General features: G+C 35.2%; 1 protein-coding gene across 8 annotated transcripts in view; it reads right to left on the bottom strand.

Moving 5' to 3' along the window:
- The window catches only part of ELF2 (E74 like ETS transcription factor 2), a 108,334-nt gene that overhangs the window by 5,474 nt on the left and 87,505 nt on the right, over positions 1-15,355 (bottom strand). For 6 of the 8 annotated variants that reach the window (XM_035023054.1, XM_035023046.1, XM_035023047.1 and 3 more), the window contains 3 exons: positions 7,581-7,694; positions 5,625-5,798; positions 2,447-2,533 (listed from right to left, as the gene is read on the bottom strand). In XM_035023054.1, coding sequence (XP_034878945.1) covers positions 2,447-2,533; positions 5,625-5,798; positions 7,581-7,694 — 375 coding nt within the window. The remainder of the gene's footprint in view (positions 1-2,446; positions 2,534-5,624; positions 5,799-7,580; positions 7,695-15,355) is intronic. The other 2 variants (XM_035023048.1, XM_035023050.1) reach the window with 1 other exon arrangement.

The following is a 15,355-nucleotide window of genomic DNA, read 5'->3' as shown; positions in this document are numbered from 1 at the left end:
GGGAAGGGAAAAGTAAATGACAAGTTAACAATACAACAAAGAAGTAACAGTTTGTGAAGCGACACAAGATCACAAGGCAATGCATTATATTCCAAATCAATGACAGAAAAGTCTGGGATTTCAGGAATAAAAATAAAGCGGATTGGTAAGACAGAAGACTTGGAAGATGACTAAGATTTGCGTAGAGGAAAAGGAGGGAATCTGGGATTCAGATAAGGAACTTAATCCCCAAAAGAAGAAAGCATGACTTTTTTTTTCTTTCCCTTTGGAGAGTGGAGGATGGGCAATTAGTGGACAGTAGTTATGAGGAGATCAGGCTTTTCAGAATGCTGTTTTTCTTTTATTCCCTTCATAAAGCCTCTAGGGCCAAAGATTCTTAAGTTGATCAAAAGAACAGAAAAGAACCCCGAGAAGGAGAAAATTAGAATACACATACCACCACTGAGTCACTAGGTCATCTCTAGGCTCCTGCTCACTATCCCTTTACTATCATCAAATCTAGATCCAAATTACAGGCTTCATGAGAAGAACCTCTAAGGGTAGGAGGCTTCCAAACTAAGTTACTGCTACTCAATCTAAATCCTGATGCTCTTCCTCAGGCATTTCATTTTCATTCTGGAATTATCTGAAAATTCAATAAATTTGGTAACCCATAGTTGAGACCAGTGTGCATCTTTTAACCTGAAAAGGTTAACCTTCAACTTTACGTCTGCGTCTCTGAAATCCCACTGCATCAGCATCAATACTTTGTAAAAACTCTTACTAGTAAACCATATGTAACTTTCAGCTACATTAAGATATGTACTTGGGACATTTCTGTGATCAGGAGATTATCAGGCCCTATGAGTGGACATAGTAAAAGTGAGCTTATTGTGGAAGAAACTTCTGAATAACATAAACAATGCCTTATAACATAGTAGGGATCTGAATGCATCCATGTCTGTGGAATGAGACTCAACAACATTCCTCAGGTTGTCTTTGGATACTCACTCCACCCCAGTTCCCATTCTCAAGTTAAAACTGTAAGTTCTAAATCTCACTTATTCAGAAAGGGAAGCCTTCTTTATCAGATAAGGTAGTTCTCATGAAGCCTATAACAGACATTATCAGCATTTTACAGAAGAAACACTGCATTTTTTTTTTCTTCAAGATTTTAAAGTACTTCCTACACTCATTGTGGGGCTTGAACCTACAACCTCATGACAAGAGTCACAAGCTCTACCGACCGAGGCAGCCAGGTGCCTCCAGACTGGATTTTTAATCTTTAATCTTCATATTCAACACTTTGCCTCAAGTTTGATAATAAAAGACTGAAACTTTAGTAAAAGGTGATTTTGATTGTTAAGAACAGGTCATCACAAAATTTTTCTCCAGTGTTAAGCATCAGGTCTTTGAGTACAAGAGACCACTGATGATGGGAATTATTTAAAAAACAGTAATAACTGTGTATTTACAGTTTAGCTTTGTAATTTTTAAAGTTTTCAACATAAAAGACAAAACCTAAGATGTTAGAAATGTAAAATGACCAAAGACAAAGAAATAAGACAAGTATCCTAAATCTGTCCCAAATTCAATTTCTCAGTTCCTGAATAAATTAACAGTTCAATGTAACTACATTTTTTGGTCTAAATTTCTTGATAGACTTATTGGAGAAATTTTTTTTTTACTAGAGATTTAATTTTTGCTCTATTTAAAATATGTCATGTGACAGCAGAAAAAAAATAAATTTAGATATAAGACCACCTGTTGAAGATGGAATAAATTTGAATATATTAATCCAAAATGTATCCAACTATTAAATACTGGTCCGAAAACATTCATTAAAGTGATAAATTCTGGTTATCAGATTATCAGAACACACCTGAAATCATCTAAAAAGAGCACAGAATGTGGGAGGCTTCTCATTAATTTTTGTTTTTAATGAAAGTATACAAATTCTAAAGCAAAAATATGGTTTTTGTTCTGACCTGACATGACTGAAACTGGTTGACTAGGAAATTAAATTCAACTTGCCTTGAGAATTCTTGCATTACTTCTATCAGTTAAGAAATTATGTATCAGAAATAAGTCTTAGTTATAAACCCACCCCTTCGATTCTAAGCGGGTCTATATGAGGATGAGTACTGTTATACATACATACCTCCCCCAAGAACAATGGCTCTTAAAAGGCTGTGCATCAGATTGCACTTTTTAGATGACCTTTTCCAAACACAAATGCCTACTACCTTTTACTCCCCCTGTAGCTTATCTATGGCTATAGAATCTCAGTGGGGTACAAACTGGGAAAAAGCTCCCCAGGCGATGCTCATATATCCCTGATTAATACCTACTACCAAAGACGGTACTTCCACCTGTACGTGTCCTAGAAATCATTTTCTTACCAATGCAAAAATGTCAACTGAAAAAAAAAGTCATCTCACCTCCAAAACAGCCCTCCCCAAATTACCTTTTCCTTCTCTGGGTTTCTTCTTTATACCTAACTCAGGAGACCCATTGGAAATTGGTGATTGCTGGGTCTTTGGTTTACGGCCAACTGAAAAAAAATAAGATTGAAACCATACATTGAAAACAGGAAAAATAACCGAAGCATGATTAGCAGACTCTTTGATAACACATTATTCATGAAACTGGACACTAATTTGTGGATTAATATACTGAGTGTATATAAAAAGCTGCATTTAAAAGGAGCAATAAAATCGGAGGGGTAGACGAACCATGAGAGACGATGGACTCTGAAAAACAAACAGGGTTCTAGAGGGGAGGGGGGTGGGAGGATGGGTTAGCCTGGTGGTGGGTATTGAGGAGGGCACGTTCTGCATGGAGCACTGGGTGTTATGCACAAACAATGAATCATGGAACACTACCTCTAAAACTAATGATGTAATGTATGGGGATTAACATAATAATAAAAAAAAAATAAAAGGAGCAATAAAAGCACTTCTGCAATTTTAGATTACAGCACTTAGTTGGCAGTAATTTCAGTGTATATAGCAAGTCAGGTACTACCCACCTATTATTTACTCAGTCAGAGCCTCAATTTGCTAACCTCTTCCAATAATGCAGCAGTGGAAACAAATTCTAGTACAAACTTTTTTCTTTTCTGTTCTACAGGGCTCTTAGAAAAACTTTACCTACCTATTGCAGAGGATCTGATAATCTGGGAAGCCCTTTGAGCTCAAATGAGGAAAAGTAAAAAATATTTCAAACACTCTACTGCTCTGAGCCAATCCATTCATCAGAATTTAAGCATAAGTGTTCAAATTTCCCCACCTCAATGTGCAGGTACATTATAAGGATAAAAAAAAAAAATCTTTCAATTAATTATTTCGTATGTCTAGTAAGTGTGCCCTTCCTTTAGCTTCTCTTCACTTCCACCAAAAGGTGCTCTCAGACAGACTAGCATCCACAACGAACAGAAAAGCAAGAGCTATACTTATACTAAAAAGGGCGTAAGGCTGAAATGCATTGTTTTCAATTCTCAGCACTGATAAAAGAATGCTGGCAGATGAGGGGAAGCCTCCAGAAAGGCTGGGAATAGTCAAGTATATTATAATTTGCAGATTAAATATATTATTACTAATTTGGTGATTGTCGTACATCTGGGATTTCTGATGTCACTTTGGTCTTCATTAGCAAGGATTATTTAGAGCTAAAGACTTAAAAATCAAAGTGTTTTAATTTATTTCAAAATACATAGCTATTCTAGGATTTCATTATGGTCACTAATCAATAAGATGTGTGTTCTGGCAAAAATTAAAAGGGAAAGTTCACTGGTCTCATTAGAACAGAGATTAATCTCTCAATTTAAATAATATTTAGAATGCAAATCAATCAGTAATAGGACTCAAACAAAAACGAAAAAACCTCAACTTCCTTCATCGAAATGTTAGCCCAAAAAGGCTTAATTTATTTTCATATAAAGCAGTATTTCCCAAATCATACTTCTTAATAGTTTATTCATCAGTCGGAAACAATGTTCTACAGTAATTAACTTTTAGAACACTGCATGTTACCTTCTCTTGCAGATTCACAACACACATTAGAATGTCAGAAGCTCTGGAAATAAAAAGGCGGCTCTGCTATTCAAAAATAACCTACCTAACTTAGTATGTGCCAAATGAACTTAAGCATATATATTTATGCATTATATATAATTTTTAAATGGTCACTAAGATCATCTATTTTCAAATATATAAAATCAGTATTAAATTGGCAAATTATTTCCTGGTTTATATCATACCACATAGGCAGATGAACCTATTCATCTAGAGGTCTTGGTTCCCAGCTATTCATGGTCTTTTCCATCTTCTTTTAAATCTAAAAATTAGGGCACATGGGTGGGTCATTCGGTTAAGTGTCTGACTCTTGATTATGGCCAGGGTCCTGATCTCAGGGTCGTGATACCGAGCCCTGCGTTGGGTGGGCATAGAGTCTGCCTGAGATTCTTTCTCCCTCTTCCTCTGCACTGCCCGCCCCCCCCCAGCCCCTGCTTGTGTGTGCACGTGTGTGTGCGTGCACACGCACGCGCACCCTCTCCCTAAAAAATAAAATAAAAATAAATCTAAACATTTGTAAGTATTTTGTAATAGCTCCTATCAAATACAACCAGCCAAAGGCTACAGTGGGGAAGTGGGTAAACACGGCTATTTATATGTATGCCTTTTGCTGTTTAAACATTTAAACAGCAGGAAGTAATTCTTCCTTCTAATTCTCTAATTCATACCTCTTGCAACATACATGTAATCTATTACATGAGGAAAGGCACTCAAATCTTACTCTTCACTGTGTCCCTCACAGTAATGAGTACAGACACATCAAAATCACAGCAATTTGAAATACCTCTAATAAATGAAAGGAAATACCATTATTTCTAACACAAGTTTTCTTATTTTTGCCTTTTTGATTTTTTCCTACTCCAAAATGTAAAGAAAGAGATACAGAAGAAAGTGGAATTAGATGAGTCCCATTTATATAGAATTTCATTTCTTTCAAGTTTTACCTCTGATTCAAACAGGAAAAAGACCCACTTGCTGCCCATCTCCTAGGGATGTTGAAGATATATGGGGCCTTGGGCCTCACCCATCAGGATCAGGTGAGCAGAAGTTTCAGCAGGAGTCAAATAAATAGTAAGTGGAAATGCTCTTTACCCACTGGTGAGTTTATTCCACTTAAAAGTCCTTACTGGCAATCTTGGTGTTTTAAGACAGAAGGTATACGGAACAAAATAGCATTGGGCTTTTTATTTTAAGGCCCACAAAAGAGTAGGAAGATTAAAAATAGAGAAAATAAAATTAAATGTTTTAAAAAAATAACCAAGTACCTAAAAGGATCAGAAGGCAGACAAGTAATGAACCTCTAATCTTCCTTCTGCTTGTCCAACATTTGTTATCATTCCATTTTCAGACAACTTTCTCTAGAGCTCAAATACTAACTCCTTTAAAAACAGAATGAACGTGTTAACACAAAATTAAAATCTCAATTTGTTGATTCTTTGAGAATACCTAGGTAAAGATAACATCAATCATAAATCTACAGCATGTATTTCCTATGTCCCTTGATCGGGGGAAAAAAAATACCAGAAAAAATTTCTCCCACTTTTCCAGAAATTTATAAATATACTCTACCTTTTTTCTTTTTCATTGGTTCATGGCTATCTGGTGATGTCGGAATAGGAGAGGTATCCATTGGTTCCGATTCTTCAGTTGACACCTCCACTACAGTTTCTGTAATGACATCTGGCCTCATAGCAGCATGGATAAATTCTGGAGTTGATACACAAGGAGGGACAAACACTTCCACTATAAAAAAAAGTCGAAAAATTAAAATTTCCCACCCCCATTAATACTTCTTCATGCGGACAATTCAATATTTAGTAGAGGTGAGGTTTATTAACAATTCATCAAAGCCGGGTAAGAGCCTAACGTTAATTTGCTGAATACGCAATACGATCTAAAGTATATAAGGAAATAAATGCAAAGAAAATTAGCTTGAAGGAAATGTTAATCCTGTAGGTAAGGTGGGGACCATGAGCAATTACACCACCCCTTCTTCACATTTTTACATACATTCAAGCTCACTGCAGAAGACTTTGAATTATTTTGACAATTGGGAAAACATAATGAAAATAAGACAACAGAATAATAGTGACTTCTTCAGTAATTACTTTCCTTCCTGGTACCCATCAATATTCTCTAACTAGGTAATACATGTACATGGTATAAAATTTAAAACATTTAATAAATGTGTGTGTCTTCAGTGAAAAGAAAGCATTTACAGATCACTTCGAAATATGAAAAGGAAAACCTGCTGATTATAGCCCAATGAATATCATCTTTCAATATTTAAAATTTTATTTAATGTAACAGTCCTGATGTTTTGGGTCACTAAAACAGAAATAGAAACTGCCATTTGGTATTCTATTACATACAATAATGTTGCTCCAGCTTCCTTCCATTGTGCACGAATAATCAGAATATGACATTTCTATTTCAATTAAGGGACAGCTAATAACACTACTGTGAAATAATACATTGACCAATATGCCCTAATTCTCTTCTCATATCCCTGAATAATACATGAATAATACTATTCTCATTAAAAAGTACAGTTGCTCTTGGTATTTATAAATCCCTATAAGAAGGGCCAATATTATTGTATTAAGTCAAATTAACACTTGGACATTAAAATTAGAGCACAAAATGACTCTCAAAGGCAGTCTTTTTTTTTTTTTTTTAAGATTTTATTTATTTGCGAGACAGAGAATGAGAGACCGAGAGCATGAGAGGGAGGAGGGTCAGAGGGAGAAGCAGACTCCCTGCTGAGCAGGGAGCCCGATGCGGGACTCGATCCCGGGACTCCAGGATCACGACCTGAGCCGAAGGCAGTCGCTTAACCAACTGAGCCACCCAGGCGCCCTCAAAGGCAGTCTTAAAGAAAAAAAAAAGGGGGGGGACCAAAAGAAAAGGAAACTCCCAGCCTGAGGGAGTATGAAGAAATGGTAGAAGCTATCTCCTCTCTCCACCATGGAAGGTTCTCTGGAGCTACTGCCTATTTATCTCAGTCGGTTAAGCAGCTGCCTTCGGCTCAGGTCATGATTTCAGGGTGTGGGACCTAACCTTCTCCCTCCCACTTGTGCTCTCTCTTGCTCTCTCGCTCTCTCTCAAATAAATAAAATCTTAAAAAAAAAAAAGGCAACACCTGGTGTTTCTTATAAATAAATAAGTAAGTAAGTAAAAGACAGAAAGTAGTCATGGGCAGCAAATCCCCCAACCCCATCTGCCATTCCCTTAAGGACTACAAAGGTTTATAATTTACCCAGAGTTAAGGAAATAAGACATAACGATATAAATAGCAATTTAACAAATATTTATCTGTCTATAATGGGCATTTTCTGTTACCATTTTAAAAAATTATTTAAGACTAGGGAACTTTGACAAATAAAGATCAAGTATTGCTGTCACAGGTATTCATGCATAATAAACCTTGAGAACAACAATAATCCTCATGTATTTAAGAAGAAACTTATTTTAGTATGCAAAGTGATATGACATGTTTAATATAAAAAAGAACAATTCACATACCAGGACTTCTTGAATCCCTTAAGCAGGTAGGAGATTCCATATGAAGCAGGGCTTCAGCAGCTTCAATTGTCTTATCTGTACAGTGTGCATTACTGCTATGAACTGATGCTTCCACTGGGGGGAAATAAGCTCTACTCAATTAAAAATGTACAGGATACATTACTAAATTAAAACATATTACTCTATGAGAAACAAATTAACTCATGTGAATAACTCTAAGTCACTGATACATATTAGTCCATATAAATTATTTACAGAAATAATTTAAAAAACAATCTAGTATGTACACTCTGCAAAACAAACAATTATAAAGCAACTATTGAGAATGATTAGAAATTACTGAGAAATTTCTGAATCTTATCCAAAGGAAAACAGGGACCCTTGAAATTTGAACCCTGTACCAATTTCAGGCAAAACTAACTTGGAGGTGGGGCGGGAGGGAGGATGGTTGTAGATTAACAATCCTAGGAGGAGGTCAATTATGTGTCTTGATACACACCCACTAAAATCAAGGGCAATACCTTGCAGAATCAGTCAGAAAAGGTACTTCCAAGTTAGTTTAATGAATTAGTTGGTTCTTACAGACCCTCCTAGGTGCGCGCACTAGCACAGCGCCAGACACCTGGGAACTCTATTCCCAATGACCTAGTCTCTTCGAGATTTCACTCAACTTTCCTGCGTTTTACCCAATAAATTTGTTTTTAAAGTTTCTATGTTTGTTCGTTTTCCCATGAAGCCTTTTCTAATTCTGCCACCTTCTGTAACTCTTTTGGCACTTACTTTATGCTTTGCTGACTGAATTACTTGTGAAAAGTAAAGCATACAGCAATCGTTTGGCTTTTCGAGTCCAACAGCTTGGGTCCTAGTCGCTGCTACTTATTTGTTACCCTAGACCAGCAATTTAATTTCTTGTAAGGAAACTGATTTCCTTTTTTACAAAACAGGTGTATTACCTCAGATAGTTGTGAGAATTAAGTAAGGTGATACCCATAAAAAACATGTACAATGCCTGGCATATGGGTAAGAATTCAATAAATGGTGATAATTTCTTTTTTTTTTTTTTTAAGATTTTATTTATTTATTTGACAGAGAGAGACACAGCGAGAGAGGGAACACAAGCAGGGGGAGTGGGAGAGGGAGAAGCAGGCTTCCCGTGGAACAGGGAGCCCGATGCGGGGCTCGATCCCAGGACCCTGGGACCATGACCTGAGCCGAAGGCAGATGCTTAACGACTGAGCCACCCAGGCACCCCAAATGGTGATAATTTCTTATCACTACTGTAAGATTATAAGTTCCTTGAGGTCAGGAGGGTTATCTTAATTCATCTTTGTATCTGCTATAATTCCCAATATAGATTTTTAAGACAGTAGGCATGCAAGTATTTCTTTTATATATTAAAGTTGAGGATAACCCACAGACCTTATAGGAAAATTGGCCATTCAAGCACAAACTTATATTAATGATATATTAATTTCACATTCTAACTTAAAAATATTGAACATTCTACTTGGTTCTGAAACATGAATATATAACAGTTTCTAACTGGATAGATTTTTCTCAAGATGTCCTCTAAAAAGACTAAAAGGAAGTATTTGTATAAATTCCATAAGCTATATTACAAATTCACAAGTTCTACACATTAAAGATAGGAATCTTTTAAAACTGTTTCCAGGAAACTTTTAATTGGAAAAAAAAAATTCACTTGATCTCAAAATTCACCAAATGCTAAAGCCTAAGCCTTAAACAGCAGTCATTTGGAGAGCATTTATTAAAAAAAAAAAAAAAAAATCCAGCGACTGTTTTACCACCTGTTGCACATCATCCACACTCTCAACCAAGGTACTGGGTCTCTCCAGTTGCTCTGTCCATTTATGGAAATCTGCTCAAAGCTAAACAGTTCCGGAGAGGCAGCCAAACCTCTAAGTAAATCTATCTTTAGGTGACCCTGCTTACTCTTATCTGCTGCTTCACTGAAGCAAAGGATTCAATCAGTGCTTCTAGCTCAACTTTAAGAAACTTAGTAAGTATAAAATATATTACCATTCTCAAGTAATTTTTTCAAAGTGCCTTCCCACAATACTCACATATACTAAAGAACCTTGGAAAGCAAAGTCTCAAGTTTTTAAAGAACTTCATTCTCTTTAAAGTCTGCTTGTGTTGCAATTTAGGTGTTGTCTTAGGTGCTATTAATAAACTACCCTGGGTAAACTAATTCCTTATGTAACTGTATTAAGACACACCCTAAAAACCTTACCATATTAAAATCAGAGCTTCAAAGACTTGATAATGCAGCAATAGAATTTTATCCAATTTTTTCATGTTTTCAGTTATAAACAAAATGAAACGTGCCTAACAATTACAAATAATGCTGCCCTTTTTATGTGGTTTGAGGCACATTTTTAAAACCATGATTTCATGTTAGTTATGTCAGTGGAAATTATTTCTTTTTTTTTTTTTTTAAGATTTTATTTATTTGACAGAGAGACACAGCAAGAGAGGGAACACAAGCAGGGGGAGTGGGAGAGGGAGAAGCAGGCTTCCCGCTGAGCACGGAGCCCAATGCGGGGCTTGATCCCAGGACCCTGGGATCATGACCTGAGCCAAAGACAGATGCTTTAACGAATGAGCCACCCAGGTGCCCCGGAAATTATTTCTTAAAAGTATATTTTCTTGCTCATATTTCTGACCTCAAACTCCCCTTTCTCCCAAATTCAACATATTATTTCCCAGGACTGTTTTACATTTACGGAGTAAAACAAAACACAAACAAACTTAAGAATAACATTTATTAATTCATATTTTAAATTTAGGATGAGAATATCAAAAATGCATACGTTTTCTGTGAATTATCAATCAGGAGATCTAATGATCTATGTACAGTCAACATTTGGTTGTTGAGCATTTACCATATGTCAGACCCTGTGTTAGAAATCCGAGACAAATGTTAATAGATCTCTAGCCTTGTGAAGGTTATACTAATAGTTCAGGAACATAAATGGTAGTATCAAAAACATAAATGGAAGTAAAATATTTCAAAACTTAAAAAAGGTATAAAATAAAGTTATTCTATAAGCTAACAGCTTAAGTGGAGCACTGATTTCTCTTTTTTTTTTATGCTTACTAATTTTACTTTTTGTCATTTTTATTAACTAAAATAACCCAAAGCACATGCAAACAAACACCTAAGAGCTCATACTTAGATCAGTTTTTACAACAGCGTACCTATCAATTTCCAAGAATACTTTACCATTTTGAAAAAGCACTTTTTTCTTTTGTTGATATAGTTTTTGATAAAAGAAATTTAAGAAATATTTCTCTTATTCAAGTTTCTGTAATTTTTTAAAACTTCAATTCATTTGGTTCAGCTCAGTAATTCAAATACAATTTAAACTAGAATTATGCACAATTCTTAAGGATAAACATGAGTTTAACAGTGTTGTACAATCAAAGTAAGCAATTAAGCAAACTACAAGCAAGAGCTGAAAACTCCTTATCTCTTACTTAAAACTTGATTTATTGGTATCTTTCTAGACATGTGTATGAAATTAATGGGACCAAAAAAAAAAGCAACTCATTTTAAAAATAGAAACAATGAAGCCAAAAGTAATCTGACAGGTATCATTTTCTACTTAAGACTAGTACTTGGTGTTGCTAGTCAATCCCTCTTGAAGAAATAAACGTTATCAAACAAATTTCAAAACAATTTTAACTTTAATCATAGTGCCAAAAATCAAATTTGCTTATGCCCTCCTTCACTATTGGTAGGAGTCTTCTTGTTCCATTTCCAGCTTTCTAATCAACTGGTGTTTGTATGGTAGACTATTCCAGACTCACTCAACAGCTGTTACAAAATACCAAACTTGGTAATTAAGTCTGACAAGAGACATACCTCTCAGCTTTGCAGAAGCGAATGCTGGCAATGGATCTAGCTCATAACAAAGTTCTTAAAGTCAAAACTAAAAATTAATAGCAATTTAATTTGAGAGCAATGGAAAAAATTAGAAAACACTTCCTTAAAAGATAGTAGTATGCCCCTACAAGCAAGACCATAAACTAATAATACAAGGTCATCACTCAACCAGGCACGTGACTTACCTCAGCTCATCTTCTAATGCCCCAAGGCATAATAGGTAAGTGAAAAACACAAATGAATGCAATAAAAAGGGGGAAAAGGTAAAAGTCTGGGACACTCCATCTTTTCTTGTTCCTCTTTGACTTTTTAATCAATAGTTACAATTTAAAAGTTTAGAAGAGAAAAAGAACTAAAATTTTCTAAATAGAGCAGCCTGATGAAAATACAACATGAGCCACATTATAATTTTTAAATTTCCAAAAGCCAGATTTTAAAAAGTGGAAACTGAAATTAATGCCTTTCATTTAACCCAGTATATTAAAAATACTGTCATTTCAACATGTAATCAATATGAAAGTTGTCCACAGCTTCAGTTTTTATGTTTAAATTAAAATTTTAGAAAATTAAAAATTCAGTTTCTCAGCCACTCAGTAGCCACATATGGTTAATGCCTATGGTACTGAAAAGTGCAGAGTAAATAAAACTGTAATATAGCTACTCTCAAACTTTTCTGGTCAAAGGCAACTTTCATACTCAAATTATTGAGGACCACAAAGAGATTTTGTTTATATAAGTCCTATTTTAAATTTTATTCTATTTGAAACTGAAATTAAGAAGACATTAAAGTATTTATCAATTCATTTGAAGTAATAAACCCAGTACTTCTAAGTAGTATTTTAATGAAAAATAGCTTTTCTACAACAAAAAAAATTAGTGAGTAGCTTTGCTGTACATTTTAGTAAATCTTTTTAATACATGGTAGAAAGTGGTTGGATTTATTTGATTCTTCATTAAATTTGTTGTAGTATCAAGTCAGATAGCCTCTAGAAAACTCTGAACACTTGTGAAAGTGAAAAGGCAAATAATGTCTTAGAATTCTTATGAAAACAATTTTGACTTCACAGACTCCCTGAAAGAGTCTAGGGACTCTGCAGATCCTCAGCTCAGAGATTTTTGTTTTTAAGGACTGCAACTAATATTTATTACCAAACAGAAAAATAACACCCAAATTCTATCTTGTTTCTTTAAGTTTTAGCTTCTAAACAGTGTACAGATGAAAAATTATATGACTCCATTTTCCAAAAGTACAACAGTATTTTGTCCACTTACACATAAAGGATTTTTTAACAAGTTTTTCATAAATACTTCTTTGCATCCCTTTGAACATTTAAGCTACAGATAACACAAGGAGTTTCAATAATTATCAAGAACATGCTCCGACCCACCCTTCTCCACCAACCACATGCGTTTCAAAAGGAAATTGTTTTATGCTGAATTATCCTGACTGCGTATTTAAATACTGATGTCACTCTTTAACTCAGTTTTTTATGAATTTTAGTACTAATGCTGCAATAAATTCTGAAGACTAATTTCTTTTTTATTCTTTTTAAAAATTTTATTTATTTATTTGACAGGGAGAGACACAGCGAGAGACGCAACACAATCAGCGGGGAGTGGGAGAGGGAGAAGCAGGCTTCCCGCCAGGCAGGGAGCCCGATGCGGGGCTTGATCCCAGGACCTGGGACCATGACCTGAGCTAAAGGCAGACTCGTAATGACTGAGCCACCCAGGCGCCCCCGAAGACCAATTTCTTTAAACACTTCAAATATGTTTGTTTTTTTTTTTAATGGGGGCTGGCTGGCATAGTCAGTTAAGCCTCCGATTCTTGGTTTTGGCTCAGGTTGTGAGATCTGCCTTGCACTGGGCTCCACTGGGCTGCACTGGGCTCCACTGGGCTCCGAGTTCAGCGCAGAGTCTGCTTAAGTTTCCTTCCCTGTCCCTCTGCCCCTCCCCGCTGCACTCGCTCTGTCGCATGCGCTCTTGCTCTCTAAAATAAATAAATCTTTAAAAATAAAAAATGAATGCCATTCTTCCAGTTTTATTTCAACACATGCTTCATTTTTTCACATCCTAAATTGTTTTCAAACTGATCTTTTCAAGATTGATAACCAGGTATTTCAATTTACAGTAAAATGGAAGTAAGATTTTCAAGTTCAAACTTCACAGTGAACTTTGACAAATCAGATTTGTTTTACCAGTGAAAATACTTAAGCTAAATTTCCAGAAAACTCTCTCCCCCCCCATTTAATACCAGCATTAAAGTAGAACAAAAGTTCTGGTGACGATGTCTCTCAACCCAAATTCTCCAATTTCTTAATTCTCAGTTTCTCAAAAAAAGAAGAAACAAGTCAAGGAGAGTATAATTGAGAACAAGAAGGCAGAATATTTTAAATTGAAAATCTTCCAAAAAATCTAGATCACACTTACACAATACTTTCACATAATTAAGAAAGTAACATTCATGGTTCCCACAGACTAGACATGTTTTTCCTATTATTTGCTATATATATATGTAAGATTAGCTATATATACGTATCTTCATATATACAAACATGAAGATGACCCTAAACTATATCATAGTCTCATTTAACTTACAGACCTGGCCTCAAATTCCAATTTGGCACAAACATTGGCTAGCAGAAATTAAACTCCCAATTAGGTAATGACCTTACAGACATTCATTTACACAGTGCAATGTAAAAAAAAAAAATCCAAGAAGGAAAAAAGCCTTCACTTTCCATTAAATATTTTAACTACTTATAATCTTAGAGTTATTAGAGATCCCCTAGTCAATCCTGTCCTCTTACAAAAAAATGAAACCTTAAAGAAGTAAAGTCACTAGCACAGAGCTAGTTTAGTGACAGCGAGATGAAGACGGTCATCTCCTGACTTCAGGTTCAAGGCTCTTTCTCATCATGTTATAAGTGAAAGTTTTACAACATATGTCAAGTCTTCACCACAAAAATATTTTATATGTTAAAATAAGTGATTTTTAATAAAGAAGCTTATTTATTTCATTCTTAACTCAGAGTCCTCTGACAGCAAAAATGCTGATAACAAAGCTGAAGTTGGTAACTAAAGTTGATAGTTAAGCCTCAAAAGGAGGAAAATAAAAGCAAAAGTATATCCCCTAGTACCTTAAAATATAACAATATAGTAGTGGTAATATTAAGTGCTTTATAATTGCTTAGAAACAACAGTTATGCTAACAATATTCAACTTAAAGCTTATCTCCTCTAGAAGTTTTCATTAATATCAGTCATTATACACTACTCATCAACCCATTATAGCAAATCACTGTAGTTACATTAACATTTATGTATTAAGTAGATTTACATCTGTCTCCTCAATTAGACTGTAAAATCTTTGTGAGGAAGAATTATGCCTAACACAAAATTCCCTCAAGGGAATAAAAAGGTATCATTCTATTTTACAAATATAAACTTCACAAACATTATTCTCCCAACATCACTGGAAATTAGCAGCAATCTAAATTTTTATTAATTTAGATCCATGATTCCTCATCTTGTGGGCCACCTTTCCTCCCCAACTTTTAACTCACTGAATGATTCTTGGGTAAATCAGCAAACCTGTCTCAAATTTCCTTCTAAAATAGGGCTTGTAAAAGAGCTTCAGGGGCGCCTGGGTGGCTCAGTCAGTTAAGCGTCTGCCTTAGGCTCAGGTCATGATCCCGGGGTCCTGGGATCGAGTCCCGCATCAGGCTCCTTGCTCTGCGGGGAGCCTGCTTCTCCCTCTCCTCCCCACTTGTGCTCTCTCTCACTATCTCTGTCTCTCTCTCTCAAATAAATAAATAAAATCTAAAAAAAAAAATTTTAAAAATTTAAAAAAAAAGCTTCAGATT

This window comes from Mirounga leonina, unplaced genomic scaffold (assembly GCF_011800145.1).
Source record: "Mirounga leonina isolate KUSES-001 unplaced genomic scaffold, KU_Mleo_1.0 Mir_176, whole genome shotgun sequence".
In the NCBI taxonomy this organism is placed as follows: Eukaryota; Metazoa; Chordata; class Mammalia; order Carnivora; family Phocidae; genus Mirounga; species Mirounga leonina.
The sequence above is the reverse complement of the archived record's forward strand: the minus strand, read 5'-3'. Positions and strand labels throughout refer to the sequence as shown.